This window comes from Leptodactylus fuscus, chromosome 5, assembly GCF_031893055.1.
Source record: "Leptodactylus fuscus isolate aLepFus1 chromosome 5, aLepFus1.hap2, whole genome shotgun sequence".
NCBI classification, from domain to species: Eukaryota; Metazoa; Chordata; class Amphibia; order Anura; family Leptodactylidae; genus Leptodactylus; species Leptodactylus fuscus.
The window spans coordinates 103,948,268-103,967,359 of record NC_134269.1 but is presented as its reverse complement, the minus strand read 5'-3'; the positions used below and the strand labels follow the sequence as shown (position 1 = coordinate 103,967,359).

The 19,092-nt window shown below is 39.4% G+C and overlaps 1 protein-coding gene across 2 annotated transcripts in view; it reads right to left on the bottom strand.

The window, feature by feature from the left end:
* Positions 1 to 19,092, bottom strand: part of PLXNA4 (plexin A4) — a 751,018-nt gene that overhangs the window by 266,898 nt on the left and 465,028 nt on the right. For both annotated transcript variants that reach the window (XM_075273936.1, XM_075273935.1), the window contains exons 10-11: positions 10,173 to 10,373; positions 1,782 to 1,878 (exon numbers count right to left, since the gene is read on the bottom strand). In XM_075273936.1, coding sequence (XP_075130037.1) covers positions 1,782 to 1,878; positions 10,173 to 10,373 — 298 coding nt within the window. The remainder of the gene's footprint in view (positions 1 to 1,781; positions 1,879 to 10,172; positions 10,374 to 19,092) is intronic.

The window sequence follows — 19,092 nt, the reverse complement described above, 5'->3', positions numbered from 1 at the left end:
AACAGGACCCTGCATGGTGCTAATAATCGAGATTCACTTCCATTGCATGAGAGGAATACATGCTGCTCATCTCCTTTACTTTCCTTATGGATCGACCATGCTAAAAGCCTCACACTATCCATAAAACTCGCACTCCACTCCTACGCAATTGTCCATTCGGCGACAGGAAAATGGCCACCACACATGCGCAGTTGGCGCTTTTGGTTGAAAATGTGGAGAAGAGGCGGTCGCGAGAAGAAGATGAGGACGTCACTGGAGAGTCTGCAGGCAGCACAGGGGATGCCTCCAGTGCTGTTTGACCGCAGTAGGAACACCCCCAGTGCTGCCTGGAGACTCATTTGAATACGGTGAAAAGTGTGAATATCACCGGAATGGCGGTGTGGAGAAGACATCTAAAGGTAATGGAAGAATAGCTTTTCTTAAGGGCATTCCGACGTGGTAGGCCTGAAAAAAATTATTCTAACAATAAAGTTCCTTTAATATAATACATCTTTATTAAAATGTTTGTTTCACCAGCATCCTATGCATCCCTATGGTAACAGACACCAATCCCTGTGTACTGTAGGATGATTCTATAGTCACACTACCTATCATTTGTCCTTTACTGTCTGTACTTTATACTAATATACTGAATGGTAAATTTGGTAGGTTAGACAGAAGTAGAGGACAGCGACTGCAGGATCAGACTGTTATGCTGGGCTCACACCAGCGTCCGGTCTTTGTTCTCAGGTTTCTGTCTTCTGCAGGCAGAAGATGTAAACCTGTCAGACTGTGTCCGGCCGTGAGCGTTTTGTGCTCTCCGAAACCGTTTTTTTAAAACCAGACACAAAGTCCTGCATATCCGACTGTGTGTCCGGTTAAAAAAAAAACGGTTTTGCAGAGGAGAGCCCAAAACGCTCACCGGTGCGACACTTTTCAAACCCATTCATTTGAATGGGTTTGAAAAATGCCTGCAGGTTTCCGTCTCCTGCCCGGTTTCGGGCAGGAAACAGAAACTTGAAAGTGGAGACCCCGGGCGCAGATGTGAACGAGCCCTTAGTTACTGTCATGGAGAGGGATAAGTCTTCATACATCAAGAACTGTAGAAACAAAACCAGCAAAGAGGCTTTATCATTTTGGATGCATTGATATATTATAATGTTTGTTTGCAAAACAAGACCTAACCTTTAGTAGGCAAAGTCCTAATGAGGGAACTCATACCTAATGTACCCCAGAAAATATCCTTTGTGAAACATTCCTAAAAAACTTTTAGTACAGTATAATGGAGCAGCATACGCTAGTTCAAATGATAGCATAGTGAATGCCCATACAGGTTGTTATATTGTAACATGACACATGAAAGTAACAACCAAAGTCGATAATAAACACCACAAATATATATACAATAGAAAAGGATGTAAATCTTCAAATTATGAAAAAAGATGGTTGAATGGGTGTCAATGCTCGGAGATTCAGGCAGACTCATTGATACATGGAAATGCTATTAACTTAACACTATTACCATAGCATTTCTATAGACATAACATTTCACAGGCATACTTTTTTATTTTGAAATCTGGAATACATTTTAACAGAAATGGAGTGTTTTGATGGTGAGTGACTATACTAACAGTAGTCACAGAAAATAAATGATATGGAAATGTGTGACTGTGGAGTGATTCAATTTCAATGAGATTAATAAAAAATGAGTACTGAAAAGGTTAGGCATATGATACTTAACAGGAGATAAGTGATGTTGCTATGGAAACTATTTCCTAGCCCAAACTGAAGTTCCACTTTACCTTTGTTCAGAGCTGGATTGTCAATGCTGAAATCCCCATTCCATACCACGGTCAGCTCCACTGGGAGACTGTCAATCTCCATGCCTTCATAGTCATACTTAAGGGGGAAAAAAAGGAAATTTGAAGTTGAGAGGTCCTTGAGATGTATTTCGGTTTTTTTTTTTCATTAAGGATTACACGTCTCAAAAGAATGCTACAGAGCTTTATGAATGTATTCTTTTAAGAATATGGACCTGATACCTCCACCTACCAAGGTCATCAAATCTAAGAATTTAAGGTTTGGCATTAAAGAGAACCGATTGAAAGGAATGCAAAGCTGATATTGAACTCATTGGAAAATTAACCAAAAAAAACATTAATTTCACCATTAAAATTCACTTTTCTGTAACTACTATGAATTTCAGGCTTTCCAGTATGTGGAAGGAACTTGTAATACTTACTGTTTGCCCTGAAAAGATTCATTAATATAATGTCATAAAATACTGCCAGAATTACTATTAAAGCCTCAATAAGGCTCCAGGAGACGTTACTAGCTTCACATCCTATTCAAACAGGAGACACTAGGGGAAATTTATTAAGACTGGAAATCTTTACTGATTCTGAGCCTCTTAGCAAGGCTGGCTCCAGCCTCCTAGTAATTCTAGGCAAGTAGATGTGCCTAGTCGTAGATCTACGTAAGCCAGGGGCTGATATAGAGTTGTGATACAACTCATGCCAGATTTCCAGTGGACCAGGGCATCCCCTGCCCCTCAGATTCATGCCCCACTCTGCCCACTGTCTAAAAAAGTAGTGATTGGGGTGCAGAGGCTAAGATGAAACAAGACACTTTGTGTAGCAGGCGAGCAAAAAGAGAATCAGCGCTCCAGAAGGAAACACCTAAGTTCACAATGTAACTCTAAACTATTCATTAAAGTACCACTACACACTTGCTCATTTTCTTTTAATGTAGATTGTGAGCCCCATATAGGGATAACAATGTACATTTTTTTCCCTATCAGTATGTCTTTGTAGAATGGGAGGAAATCCATGCAAACACGGGGAGAACATACAAACTCCTTACAGATGTTGTTCCCAGTGGGAAATGAACCCAGGACTCCAGCGCTGAAAGGCTACAGTGCTAACCACTGAGCCACCATGTTGCCCCTCACTTGTTCATTTTCAACCAGAGGGGGCAATTTGTTTTTTTTACTGGAATTCTTCTTTAATTTGTGAGGTTAATGGTCCTCTAATACAAACAAGTTAAATACTTTAAATATTATACAGTATTGTAAAATCATTCCTGAAATATATCACATTGCACAGATACAGAAGAGTTATATTTGTTATAGGTATTTGTCATATTGCCCTTTCATACGTGCATTGTGATAAATCACCGAGCTAAGCTGAGGTTTATCTTCAGTTCACATTGTGCCAAATTACACACTCAGCATTTTTGCATTTACAATCCCAGCACTGATAATAAATGAGCAGTACTGGTTTCTTTATTACTTTTTTATACTAATGGCGCATTCACACTCACATTTTTTTATGTCCGATGCTATTTTACGTAATAGAATGACAGCAATAGACCTTAAACTGTTGCAGAGAATGGTTACAGCCTGATTCTGTGTCCATGCCCATTGGCAGCAAAAACAAAAGTAAACAAACATGAAGGGAGACAGCAACGGACATTAACAATGGTAGTGTAAATGATCCCTAAAGCTGTTTCTTAATCAAATCCCTCTAATGTGTCTCCACACACCATACTCCATACTATATACTGGAAAAAACTACACTAAAGAAGTTTATTTTCAACTCAAAACCAAGAAGACCTAGTGTATATTTTTCACAACGCTCTTTGGTCGATGCAATGTAGAAGCAAAACATACTGAACACAGAGCATAAAAGATAAGGTTAATCTCTGGAGGAACTATTTAACAACACATACTTTTTTTTTTTTACTTTTTCTATGCAGTTTCTGCAAGGGCAAAATACTTGTCAAGTAAATAAATCTGGGAAATATTGGGTTTGCAGTGAAAGCCTTTAAAAATAAATGACATCTAATACAATTACTGGCCTACATAGGAACAAGAGGAACACATGTACGCCTAATGACAAGGAGTGTGCACACTAGTTTTTGCAGGAGGGCTGCCATTATCTGCTGCTCTGTTGTTTCATTCAGTCATTGTAAAGCCATGAAGCCAAATCAGCCCTGGAGAAAGTGAACATTTTAACCCATAGGACACATAAGCTCTCTACACCGCTTTTTTTAAAATGTCAAAAGGATGCCCAAAAGCTGCATGAAAGGAAGTATATATAATACTTTTTTATGATATATGTGATAGTCTGGAATATATATGTAATACCTCAACTGGTAACTATTGTGCAGTATTTGCCATTTGGATTTATTGAAATAAAAAATCTGATTAATATCACAGGTCAAGATGGGAACTAGATGACTTAACCGCTGGCAAGCTGCTTTTTCTTATCTATGCTGGCAGCACAGTACCAATCCAGTCCTAAGCTGTTTGACAATCTGGTTATTTAGGATTGCCTAATTATCAGAGACTTTCTATCAGAGATGTCAGAGGGCAGGTGGCTGTGTTTATACAGGAGATAAGCCCAGCCAAATGTACCTGACAGTGGTTTATTCCCCTCTCCCAACTGAGAACACATGGACGCTTGGCAGAGCTGAGAATCCATGTGGATGTTGGGATTGGAAGGAGTAGCTGCTGGCCAAACAATGGTTCAGCCAACAGTTATCTAATATGCACGGCCAACCTTACATTTGTAGAAAATCGGGATAACTGAAAGCAACGAAACTACAATGAGGGAAATATTTTCTTCAATAGGATGATAATGTGATGGTTTTGAAAGTTAAATTTGTATACCCCCCACACTATGGGGCATAATAGTATGTGCAAGGGCCATTATAGGGGAAAATAGTGTGTGCAGAGGCCACTATTGCGCATAATAGTGTGTGTGTATGGGCACTATGGGGCATAATAGTGTGTGCAGGAATGCGGTTTGTGCGCAGGGTGGGGGTTGGGGGTCTGGTGAGCCACCACGTCAAATGTTTGCCTTAGGGCCCAGCCATTCCTAGTTACACCCCTGGCGCCTATAAATGTGTTATCTGCAATAACATGGAAGTGATACGGATTAGTTATAATGGATTAAATACAGATGGTGTTAATAAAAGTTTTAGGCCAGAATGTCTAAAGAAAATAATTTATTTTCTTATCACATCCATTGCAATCTTTGTACGAAGATGGAGAGATGAAAGAATGTGAGCATTGACTGTGTAGTTTTGTCGGTTCGAAGGGAGCCATACGTAACCTGCTCATAGTCTGATTTCTTGTCTTTAATGCTCACTGAGGCTTACACAGGGAATCTGCCGCCAGCTGCCTCTTTATATTAGCAAATTATTCATGTAACAAAAGGCACTTTTCAGGAGGTACAGCTGTTCAAGATGTTCAGGCAGAACCTCCAGGAGGGAACGCAGTACAGAGAGAATAACACACAGGTCTGACTTGGGTGCCATCCAAATTCTGAATCTACCTAAGGACCTATATATGTACTAGCAGAAGATTAAGGGCCAGATTATTATTCCTGAGGGTAGTTTCTTACCACTAACGCACAAGTGTAACAAACTGTGCAATACACTGAGTGGAAAGGATTATGTTTCATTAACTCATAGCCCCTTTGGCTTATGTCACATACTGAAATATTGCGGTAAATCTACTATGTTTCTGTGTTTCTTTTTAGATTTTTCTATGATATTTTCCACAATAAACTGAGAGTGCCTCAATAATGTAAAGAGGTATGGTTTTAATATGAAGGCACTGCAGCTTAGACAAAAAGGGAATTTAAATGTGCTAATACTAATACCACATAAATATATACTGTACATATACATATGTGTATCGACTTTCTAGACATCCAGATCTGGGGATCCCATAAGGGATGGGTTTTCCTATACAGGGATATGTCCTTCATGAACAGACTGTGCCAGCACTGTGACCAGGGGGCCCTAGAAGACGAGACCCACTTCCTGCTACACTGCACCAAATACTCAGCTGTGAGGGCTGCCTACTTCCAAAGACTCTCTGCCTACAATCCACACTTCATATCTGCAGACGAGAAGAGGAAACTCTACATAGTGGGAGGAGGAGGCCACTGTGGAGATCGCTGCCCAATACGTGTCCAGCTGTCACCAAACAAGAGGAAGATAAGACCCCAAGGACTGTTATACCCCAAACCACCCACCCCACTTCCCCTTATAGCGGCCACCAACTAAGAAGAAGATGAAACTCCACGGACTGTTATACCCCAAATCAACCACCCCACCCCCCCATACCCACCACTCCCCCCCCCACCACAGTTTACTAGCTTTGGCAATGCCAAATATCTATTCGGACGTGCCAATAAAGCCTGTTTGATTTTATTTTATTTTATATGGGGTATAACCTGTCATATAAATTAGATTTGGGTGCAAGTTTCTTAGGAACAACACTAAGAAGAAAAAGAAGATCACTGACGGTATACTATACACAGCCATGAATGCATATGGTGAATATGTTCTCTTTCTCCCCTATAATGTATAGATAAATCTAAGTTAAATCAGTAACCCTGTGTAGAGAGTCACAGATCTATGGCTGGAAATTTGAGGGTTATGCCTTTGGAACCATAAATTGTCATGAAAACTGAATTCTACAGGCAATCCTCCTTAGTCTGAATTACTGTATATAAAACCACAAAAGAACAGAGTTTGCGAATCTCCTTATGAATGTATGATATTGTAATTTATGTGTAATACACTGCTGGGATAGAGAACGAACTGGCTCTGTAACTGTAAGTTTATGAGAGGCTTCTACTCTTATACAATATCTTAGATATGTCTAAATAACGTAGTAAAAACAAGGAAACAATAATTTTGTAAAAAAAAAAAATGGAAATACATTCACATATAAGCCAGTTTTCACTTGAAATAATCTTTTAATGTTGTTACTTTAATTGTATTGCAACAGAGCATTGTGATAGGAAAACCCATTTAAATGTAATAATGTAGTGTCTTAGCTTGTGTCAGAAGACTCAAGATTAAAGACAGTCGTCTCCAGGAATCTCTATATTAAAGCAGCCACAGTACATTGTAGGCGACATTATGAGCTGAGGCTGGTTTGATATTGAGTCTCCTGGTGACAGAGCCCCTTCTAAATATCCAGACAAATGCTATCAAATAAAGCTATAAGATAAAAGTATCAGTTCTGCTACTAAGAATTGCTTTCCAGTCTAGGTCAAGTACACAGTGGCACACAGTAAGTAGATTTTATTATAATAAAAAGCCATACAAATGATCTAAAATGATATACGAATGATCTAAATCCCTTGATTAATGACTACTAGGGAATATAAACCCCATAGGAATGATTCCCATATGTACAGTTCTGCAATCAGCCTACAATTCATTTGTCACATCTAATAACATATTTAGTTATTATTCAATTGCACTGTATTCACTATGTGTACCGCAAAGAGGATGTGATTACACCGAGGAAAAAATAGAAAAAATAGCCTTCTGCTGACATTTGAAATCAGAAGAGAAAATTAATAAAAGGTCACTATGAGATCTGATGATTGAGAAAGGTTTCAGATTTTATGAAAGATAACAAAATAATGATTTAACCAATTGTATACTGAAGTATGTCTTTCCAAAGACCGCGCAGAAATCCTACTTTTCACAAGTTGCAGCCCAGGCTCTAGAGTACAGACTTGGCTCAACGTTTCCGTAACACCTTATCAGATAACCAGTAAATCCCCTTTACTATTCTAAAGGGAAGGATCTAAGTAGCTTTATTTGCTGGATTACCGTATAATTGCATGTTTAGTATCAACTGATATAAGATAAGTGATATGCCATGTAATATATACAGCTAGGTCCAGAAATATTTGGACAGTGATACAAGTTTTGGCATGTTAGATGTTTACTAAAGCATATTCAAGATGCAAATACATAATCGCTATGGGCTTATTCGCATCCTGATTAAAGGAAGGGTTTAGGAATTATAGCTCTGTAATAGGTAACTGCAGTTATTCAAAGGACAATAAGTAATTGGACAATTATCTCAAAAGCTATTTAATGGGTTACATGGGTTATTCCCTTATTAATCCATCATCAATTAAGCAGGTAAAAGGTCTGGAGTTGGTTAGAGGTGTGGTATTGGCATTTGGAAGCTGTTTCTGTGAACCCACAAAATGCAGTTGTTTCATTTCAAATCCAATATGGTGGCATGCAAAGCCCAAATCATAAAGACTGTGTCACTGTCTAAATATCTGTGGACCTAATATATATACTGTATATACTATATGTGTAGCTAATATTGTTTGTGAATTGCAGCCTTTTAAGGTATTTACCATCATATTGCAATATAATTAATTGATTTAATGAGAAATTGGAGTTCATAACCCGATGTGGGTAAGTAAAGGGTAGACACATCGGTACAAGTGAACATAGCTACTGGATATTGTTTTCAATTTATTTCAATGTATCTAGCTGTTAAATGATAAAATCCATTAAACTGCAATGCTGGTTTCCATTTATCTTTTCCCACACAGCCTGCAGAGTGTTAGTATATGGATAAAGGAGTATTCTCATGATAAGTGTGCCACATTGCTAGGATATGTTTTCTTTTCCTGTCTGGAGGGAGTTTACCAGTGGGGCCCCCATTAATCCACCAAATGAATAAACCAAAGTGGTAGTTAGGAAGCAAAGGTCCTTTAAAGAGTTCCCTTGCTCCTGTCAACAACCTGTGCAAGGAACTGGAACATAGAAAAGCAACACACTGTGCAATGAGTCAACTGGGAGCATTACCGGGCAAGGAAAACCTTCAAAGCGACTTCTATCCTGATCACCACCTATCATGAAGTCTTTGCATATACAGAGCAACATTGCTGAAAGATAGACTAAACTGGATATACTTATTTCTTTTTTAGCCTTTGAAAGTATGTTACTCCAGTATGTATATATTAGAGATGAGCGAGTAGTATTCGATCGAGTAGGTATTCGATCGAATATTACGGTATTTGAAATACTCGTACTCGATCGAGTACCACTCGCTATTCGAATGGAAAAGTTCAATGCAGAACCAGCATTGATTGGCCGAATGCTATACAGTCAGCCAATCAACGCTGGTTCTTCTCCTACCTTTAGAAGTCTTCTCCGCGCAGAGTCCCTGTGGCGTCTTCCGGCTCTGAATTCACTCTGCCAGGCACTACATTTTCTTGTAGTGTGGGCATGCGCAGTCGGCTCTGCCCAGGCCCGATGCCTGGCAGAGTGAATTCAGAGCCGGAAGATGCCGCGGGGATGCTGCACGGAGAAGACTTCTTGGAGGATCCAGCCCGACCCTCACTCGTGGACTTGGTAAGTGTAATTTGATCAAATGTTGCCTACCCCTGAAACGAGCATTTTCCCCCCATAGACTATAATAGGATTCGATATTCAATTTGAGTAGTCGAATATTGAGCGGCTACTTGAAATGAATATCGAACATTGTACTGTTCGCTCATCTCTAGTATATATACTACTAGCAATATGGCATCAATACTTATCATGAAAATACTACTCCAAGGGTATTGTACTGCTACACTTGTATCATAAGAGTCAATATTCATAGAAGAGCATGGGAGCATCCTATGAGATCAACTACAATATACTATCAATGACAATCCTATAAATTCGACTAATATATTTCTGTCCCTAAAGCATAATTTAATTAAATGTTGCCTAGAATGTATGTGTCTTGATTCCAAGTTTGAAGCAATTCTGACATTCAAGGATACACACAAAAGAGAAAGACTGCATTATTATCAGGAGTCCAATAAAATACACTTTACAAAGTAGCCCAATAGTCTATAAGGCATCGGCAGGCTGTTTTGTTCAGTATGTCCAGAGTAAGATGATTATCTGCCCTGTCTCACAATTCTATTCTGCCCAGAGGCTATGCTATGAAAACTAGGTAATTTGTACTTAATTTTTCAAACCATAAACCCCTATGAATTTCTACAAGATCTTCTCATTCCAGTAACCTGTAATATAAGAGCAGGTTTATGTATTTTTACAGATTCTCATTTGTGTCAGTTTGTAAAATTCTACCATTCTGTTTTTCTCATACAGACAATGTATTTAAAGTAATGTGGTGAATATTTTCGAATAATTGTTCTAATATTGTAATTTTATATAGAGAACTGAAACAATGTAATCACAATGATGATGAGCCTATTAGGTTAAGTTCAGCCGGTGAAAATGAAGAGGAATTTAAGGCAGACATCCAACTCAGATTTCTCTTCATACTCTATGGCCCCCTGCCCCAGGATCCCCGCAGCAGAATGACGATGATGAATATTATAGATACTTACAGAAGTATTTTGGCACTGAACACTGGAACTGTTGAACCTTAGTGCGGGAACTCTCTGCTCATTCCCCTGGATGTTCAGGATACATTCATATCCTTTCTGACCAGACTGCGGCTGGGGTAAATTCTTTGCTTTCAAAGTGATGGGTTTTACGATATCAACTGGAATCAGGATCCGTTCCGTATGAAGAAGCTGAGGACATTCCTGGGAGGGAAGACAAGTATAATATAGTAAATTTATTAAATCAGTATTTAAATATTAAATCAGATACAATTAACACTTCAATGACTGTGAATGGACACATAAGTAAATTAAGTTAGATACATTTTGCCATCTTGAGCAGCCTCATAGCCGTGATAAAACTACCCTCATGATTCTAAAGACTGTAATGAAACAAAGCAGAACATTTAATTCCTAATGGCATTATAACAGAATTCACTATGTTTGGATGAAATTCATTACTCTTCAGAAGTCGACATTTCTACCAATAACACACTGACCAGGTTCCATTACATCTTGTTTCCAAGTAATTTAAATTTCTATTTTGCCGTTCTTCATAGTGAATATGTCTCACATCACATCCCAAACCATAATAACTAGCTTGCTACATTCAATAGAGGTGTTGGCAACACTATGATTAGAAGTTCATCCCTCATGGAAAACAATTATAACCAGCAAATCGAGAAGATAATTGGAACTCTCAGTGCAACAATTATAACATTTTCACACATGTAGCTGGACCGTTCAATCCTCTTCTACCTATGGAAGATGTAATTAAACATGCTAAATGAAACATTATACCGTAGGAGAATGTATTTAACATAAGCTACCATTACAGCCCAGTGATAACAATGTAAGTGAAAATAACATGAACTTATTACAGGCTAAAGTTAATTTTGTAAAAAGGATTGCTTATGAGGAAAAATATGGGAAAAAAAATACTTTTGCCATAAACTAAAATTCCAATGATTGCGAAGATTCATCCTCTACTGATACTAGGAAATTATATTGTTACAGTGATGTATTTCTGTTACATAGTGAATTGTATATATATAATGTGAAAAAATTGCGTGGACATTAGATCACACCATCTCCATGTCCAGGGTTAGATAGCTAGTCGACAATAAATTTTTAATAATTTTTATGTAACAAGAATCTACCACCTCCATCAAGCAAATTCAACCACCGTGTTACAAAGAATATTACTGTGATCATAAAGATTGATTTGTTATGTATGTCACACTTGTATATTTTTAAAGAGGACCTTTCATGGGTTTGGGCACAGGCAGTTCTATATACTGCTGGAAAGCCGACAGTCTGCTCTCTGCTTTCCTGATCTGTGTCCCAGGTAAAGCACTACTGGTGCCAGTACCATAGCGCTTTACAGTCAGAAGGGTGTTCCTGACAGTCTGTCAGGTACGTCCTTCTTCAAAGCAGCGCCTGCACTGTACAGTGTGAGCGGGGAGGAACGCCCCCTCCCCTCCTGATAATACTCGTCTATGGACAAGCACTGTGAGAAGAGGGAGGTAGACAGTATATATAACTGCCTGTGCCAGAACCAATGAAAGGTCCTCTTTAATAAACAACTGTAAAATCCTATGTAAATGAGGCAGTTGGTGCACTTGAGATGAGCCCTGTTCCCTGGTAGAATTTCTCTTGCTGCTCAAATATGATGGCTATGGTCATAACAGTAGGAGGATCAACTCTCTTTGCACTAGGTGCCGCATGTTAGGATTCAGATGCAAGATAAGAAATGTACTGGTCTTCAGGAGAACAGCAGCAGAAATGGACTGACAACTGCAAGAAGAAGAAACTGCTACTTAAAAGTAATACACTACTGCGAGCCAATACCAGCCTCAGACGCCTTTACCAGAGCTCCTCGCAAGAAGATATGGACTTTTGCTGAATCTGAAGTCCAAAATTGTCACCAGAACAGAAAAGTGTATCACAAATAAACACACTGCAGCAGAAATCAAACACCTTATCCACACACTACTCATAGAGACAGAGATAACAGAATGGTCATCAATCACGGGTCAGCAGCTGAAGAGGGCAACAAGGAGCCAAATCATGAGACAAAGACAAATCTATTAAATGTATCCAATAGTCGAAACCGATCAGGAATGCCAGAACATAATCGCAAGACAGAGAGGAATCCAAGAACACAACCAAAGGTCAGTATTAGGGCTAGTTCATACTTAGGTTTTCTGGCAGCGGATTTTGACGTGGAATCTGCCTCAAAATCTGCCTGCCAAAACAGTTTTCATTGATTTCAATGGGAGTTGCTTGCTTCTTTTTTCTGCTAGCTAGTAGCAGAAAAAAGAAGCAAGATGCGGATTCCGCGGCTGACTCATCCATAGCGCGCGCAGCACGAGACTCCCTCCAGATTCGAGTCTAATCCGGAGCAGAATGCTGCGACGGACTGCTGCGTGGTGTGTTTACATGCAGAATCCATTTTATGCAGTGTGAACATACCCTTAGATCAGTCAAATAAATGTCAGGAGCTAAGCAGGAAGTTGCAAACTAATTAGCCAGCAAGGCTGGGTGACGAGGGAGTGGTTTATAAAGGCCTGCACAGAAGGTTCCCTATGCTGTCACGGCAACCTTAAAGCAGCAACAACCAGTCCTAACAGGAAGTTTCCTTATGTTGACAAAACAACCTTAAAGCAACAACAACAGATGAAACATTCCTGACAGTGTAGACAGAAGATGGTAGGGGTGAGTGTCAAAAGCAGTGCTCCATGGAGCTGAAGACTTACTCCCAGCACAACTGCCTCATTTGCATAAGATTTCAAAGTTGTCTTTCTTCAAATGGCACACATAACAATGGTATGTTTTTTATATCTATAATGTGCTCAGTAGCATTTTGGTGGCAGATGAATGTGCTTAGGGGAGGTGGTGAATGACCATCAAAATTAGCTGCCAACAGCTTTATTTTTCCTATATATTACAAAAAGTGTACATTGCAGTGCAAAAAGTAAGCCATATACTATATAGCGATAAGTAGACACTTGTTTACTACCTAGCATCTCTAAATAGAGTTCAAACCAACATCATGCTGCTGATGGCACCCATAAAAAGCCTTGTCTGTTCTCCCAGGCTTGAGAGTATCGTGGAAAGTGCTCACTATGCTCTTATTAAGTTCTCCTAATGAGTCTAATTAGTAAACAACATATACTGAAGTGAATGGAGTGGAAACCCATCCTTCTTTTCCCCAACCCCAAGACTTCAGACTGGCTTTTACACCTAACCAGTATACAGAAATGTCTGATCTCTATTACATATACCCTGGATGCCTCTAACATTAGAATCCATTAACACTATTCTGCCACTGTAAACAGTGCTCTTCAACAAGTACTGTATATACTCGAGTATAAGCCGAGTTTTTCAGCACAGTTTTTGTGCTGAAAAGCCTGCCTCGGCTTATACTCTGGTCATTACGCAATTCAGCAATATCATAATTACAGACCCGGCATCCAGACCTGGCATACAGACACCGGGACGGGTGCCGGGCTGCAGCATCGCCACGCTTATAGCAGGAGCATAGCGATGCTGCTCATTTCAAACTGCAGAAGTACTTACGGTACTTCTGCTAGCAGGCCCGGAATACAGATCACGCCCCCCCACTCCATTACACACCGGGTGACGTGGCCACGTAAGCTCAGGCCCGCACCCAGCGTGTATCTGCGTTCCGGGCCTGCTAGCAGATGTACCATAAGTACTTCTGCAGTTTGAAATTAACAGCATCGCTACGCTCCTGCTATGAGCGTGGCGATGCTGCAGCCCAGTACCCGCTCCAGTGTCTGTATGCCGGGTCTGGATGCCGGGTCTGTAACTATAATGGCATCACTCTGCTTCAGTGTGGTCACTATACCAACCGGCACCTCCGCTGTAACTTTTACAGCGGTAATGTCGGAGCTCCCTGCAATAATGCCTGCAATCAGAGATTGCATGGGGAGCTAGGACATCTCCACTGTAAGTGTTACAGCGGAGATGCTCTACTATGTCCCGGAATGAGGGGTCCGGGCAAGTGCCACCATGCTGCTGGAGGGAGCGGGCGCGACCGCTCTCTGAAGTGCGATCCTTTAGATAGGAACTGCGGCCGGCTGCCGGCAGAAGCACTTCTGCCGGGGATTCCCCTCAGAGCTCTTGCCGAGGATTCCCCTCAGAGCTCCTGTAAAGGCTCCCCGGCCAGCAGTGCTTCTCTTTTGCAGGCTGCTCTCTACAGCCTGCATAAGAAATGACAATTTTTGCAATGTATTGCAATGCATCAGCATTGCAATGCATTGTATTAGTAATCAGACCCCCCTGGGGTTCAAGACCCCTAGGGGGTCTAATAAATGCAAAAAAAAAATACAATTTTTTTTTTTTAAATAAAGTATTAGTAAAGTATTAGGGTGCATGCACACTACGTAACGCCGGGCGTGTATGAGAGCCGTACACGCCGGCATTACAGCAGACTGCCGAACACTTCCCATTCACTTCAATGGGAGCGCTCGTAACAGCGGCGTTTACGAGCGCTCCCATTGAAGTGAATGGGAAGTGTTCGGCAGCCCTGCTGTAATGCCGGCGTGTACGGCTCTCATACACGCCCGGCGTTACGTAGTGTGCATGCACCCTTAGTAAACAAAAAGTATTAAAAATTCAAATCCTCCCCCTTTCCCTAGAACACATATAAAACTAATACTGTCAATAATGTGAAACATATACACGTTAGTTATCCCTGTGTCCAAAAACGCACACTATACAAATCTATAAATATATTTTTCCTGTACGGTAAATGCCGTAGTGGAGAAAAAAAAGTTGTCAAACTGCCCCTTCCCTGAGAATGAGTTTTTCCCCCCCCCACTTGGAACTCAGCCTGACTACATCCGGGCTAAGTATAGGGTATCTGCACTGCTCATAGTCCGACGGGAAGGGGTTAATAGGAGCACTGCATATAAGCTATATTCAGCCAGGCTGAATTCCAAGGGGGAAAAAAAAAAAAACAGTCCTCAAGCTGAGGGAAGGGGCAGACAGACAACCAAAACTCCGGCCATTTTAATTTTTGAAATTTTCCAGTAGCTGCTGCATTTCCCCCCTAGGCTTATACTCGAGTCAATAAGTTTTTCCAGTTTTTTGTGATAAAATTATGGGGGATGGCCTATATTCGGGTCGGCTTATACTCAAGTATTAACACATATACAGTATATGTGCATATATGGCGTTGACAAACACATTTTTAAAAACATGATAAAAAATATGGGGCACCTGATAACAATTCGGCCTTTGTGACTCCTCTATGGCTAGTCAGCAAATGTCAGGAGACATCTCTTGCCCTCCATAGACATTAGATTGTTGGCAGGTTCTGCTGAACCTGAAGAAGTTCCTGAGAAAAGTAGCCTAACATCTGAAAGCGTATTGTATAAAACTACAATTTCATTGCTTTCATTGACTTGCTGCTTTAACAAACACCTAATAAGAAACTCAGGATAAACATTAGTATTCATGTCACGAAAGAAACCAGAAACCGACCAGTGAACCAAGTTTACCTGAATGTCAGGGGACCTTATATTGGAAGGCTGTGCGGGCTAATGAATCTGCACATTAGCTGGACATTCTTACCATGTACCCATATAACTTTTCAATTTAAATGTAATTCTCAAGCTCACAGCTTGTGAGTGCACATTCTGATCTGCCTTCTTCTAAACATTATTTAATTTGCTTGAAATGTAGCTCTTTGTTGATATGTTCTAACAGAAGTCTCTGATATTGAACCAACCTGGTCTTGTATCCTCTGAGAGCAATTTAAGGGAAAGAAATAGAAACCTGGCAGGAAGTCAGGTGATGGCCAAGCTCTCAGTCATGATTAGAGCTCAATATTCCTTGAGTAAAAGCTTTTTTTCCTACAAGGCTTTGCTCTCCCTTATTGATGAATCCTTAGAGCCAATTCTTTAAACTTAAGCAAAAAAAAGGTTACTTCTTTCTCAACCTTTGCAATAAAAAAAAAATCATAAACTGCAAAGAAATTGGTTCTCTAAAAGGCAATTTCAGAAACGAAGCAGGTAACAATTATAGTAGTCCTTTTCTAAAGTAAAAAACTTCTCTGGTCAGTAATATTCTACACAACCACAGAAAAACTATACATACAAGCTAGTTATACACTTAAAGTAGCTGCCCGCTGAGCACTTGTTTGGCTGACAGCGGCAGATGTACCAAAATGGAAATTGACCTTTAGGCTAAGGCCCCACATGGCGGGTGCAGCAAATAGGTGCTGCAGGAAAAACCTTGGCAGAAACCTATCGTTTTTCCTGCAGATTTTATCTGTGGACTTTCTGCTTTCATTATACATACTGGGAAACCACCAGCGTTTCCGTAGGTATAATTGACATACTGAGATTTCTAAAACTGGAACAGTTTTGGAAATTGCAGCATTTTCGTTGTGCATATTTCTCTGCAAGGTGTGGATGGGATTCACTAGAATCCTATCCACCATGCAATGACTGTAAATCAATGTGCAGCCCCATCTATGCCACGTGGGGTCGCAGCCTTAATTTGTTAACTATACAGAACTTTATCTGTGGCTTATGTTGTGATCTGTGATAAAATATAGTATTATGCTGCAGCAAGTTATGAGTATTATTAAAAAAATAGGATAACATTTTTTGAGTATAAGAATTTAAAGAAACATCAATTCGACTATTAACTTTTTGGTTATGTTTTTATGAGAGTTACTGTTCAGTATAAATTACATGTTAGGTTCATTCTGTTGTTCATAATCATTATGGCAATATCAATTATGTCCTTCTTTGTTTTACTAGTTTTCTACATTTTAAGAATATTTTTTTTCTCTGTCAGTGCATTTTGAAGGCCATAATTTTCTCCCTTTGACAAAGCTTTATATGCCTCTTTTTTTAAAAGAATAACTTCAAAGGCACCATTTTAGGGTACATACAACTTATTGATTACATTGAGGAAAATGAAGGAATGAAGGAATAATGTTTTATATTTTTAATGACATTCACTTTGCCATATAAAAATTGTGTTCTTTTTTATTTATTTAATTTAATGTGTGTAAATATTTTGGTATAATTTAGCTTTTTTTTTTTTTACATGTTTTTGGGAAGGAAATTCAATGCTTATACACACATTGTGTATCTGGTGGCCTTCTTTAACTTCCTACTAAAAGGGTCAAATTTCATTACAAAACAGAAAACAGGTATTTGAAGCTGCTGGTGCCTCTAGAGTCCAATGAACCTCAAGGTATAGGATCCTCCAAAGACTTGTAGCTGTGCATAAACCTACAATTCGGCTGCCCCTAAACAGTACTCACAAGCAGAAACGGTTGGAGTGGGCCCAGACATACATGAAGATATATTTTGAAACAGTTTTTTTTACTGATAAGTGCTGTGCAACCCTGGATGGTCCTGATGATGACACTATGATGACATAGTGGATGATTTCTGGATGGTCACCATGTCCCAACAAGGCTGTGAAATCAGCAAGAAAGTGACAGAGTCATGTTTTGGGACGTAATCATGGGGCGAGAGCAAAGAGGCCAATTTAGTGCCCCTCAAGATGTGAAAATGACCTCTGCAAAGTATATAGTGTTTCTAACTGACCGCTTTCTTTCATGGTACAAAAAGAAGAACTTTGCCTTCATGCCTTCATGGCTACAATGTACCATCTCATACAGTAAAGAATACCTCTGAGACATTGACATGTTAGAAGAATAAAAGGAGAGAAACTCATGGTATTACCACTATCCTCCCCTGACCTCAACCCTGTTGTGAACCATGGAATACCCTCAAGCAAAAGACCTGAGGGTGGGGGGCAGTTCACGTCAAACCAAAAGCTCTTGGAGGCTATTCTGACATCCTGCAAAGAAACTGAGGCATAAACGATCTAAAAACTCAGATGTTCAATGGATGCAAGAATTGTGATATCAAAGAAGGGGTCCTATGTTAACACATTAGTTGGCCTGTTGAGATGCTTTTAACCTAAATAGTTTTTGATTTCAGTAAATGTGACCTCTTAATGCTGCAAATTCAACAAGTGACCATTTTTAGTTCTGTATAACCTATAAAATGTATAGAAACTTTGTTATGAATAATAATTTGGAACAGCGGATTTTGATTTTTTTTTAATTTGTGAAAAAAATAACATTGGGATTTTTGTCCAATAAAATGTTATAACATATATTAACAGTTGAAGATTTGAACATTATATTGACTATCATTTGCATTGATCGTTTAGGAAAATCAGAGAAAATATAATTGATATACTGCAAATATTGTGCCATCCCTGGGCCATACATGTTGGTATCCTACCTGGCACTAACTCACTTACTATATTGCACTAGTGCCACAAATGTACAACAATTAACAACTTCCCCATATTTCCCAATGAGTTTAATTAAAATATGGTTAACAATGTTAACAAAATCAATATTTTGGTGAGCGATAATTGAAAACTGATAATTCACATATAGCAGAGTTTAACTTCACACTTAACATGCTATCAACACTGTGGCACTGAGTGTTATCTAGACTATGTCAATGACTTCTCAATATAATGCAATGACTTTTCAATGATTGAGTTTTGCAAGTTATCATGCTGCATAAAGTCAATGTTAACTTTGCATGATCATGCATGATCATGTGGGGCCATGGACTTATCTAAAGATGTCTGGAGGGGCATTTATCCCGGGTGCACAGTGTCATGAGTGCCAACAAGCTACTGTACCTTTACAATGGTATTTAGAAACAGGACTCGAGAAGTAAACATAACATTTTCGCTGGGTGAAAACTAGTTATCATTTTCTTTTCTGGCCAAACATTGTGATAGTTGGTGGCTGTATTGTTATCCACATTGAAATCTGACCCGATAAAACTCCACTTGTATAAAATTCATTAGCACGCTTTGATTTGCGAACAAACCACAT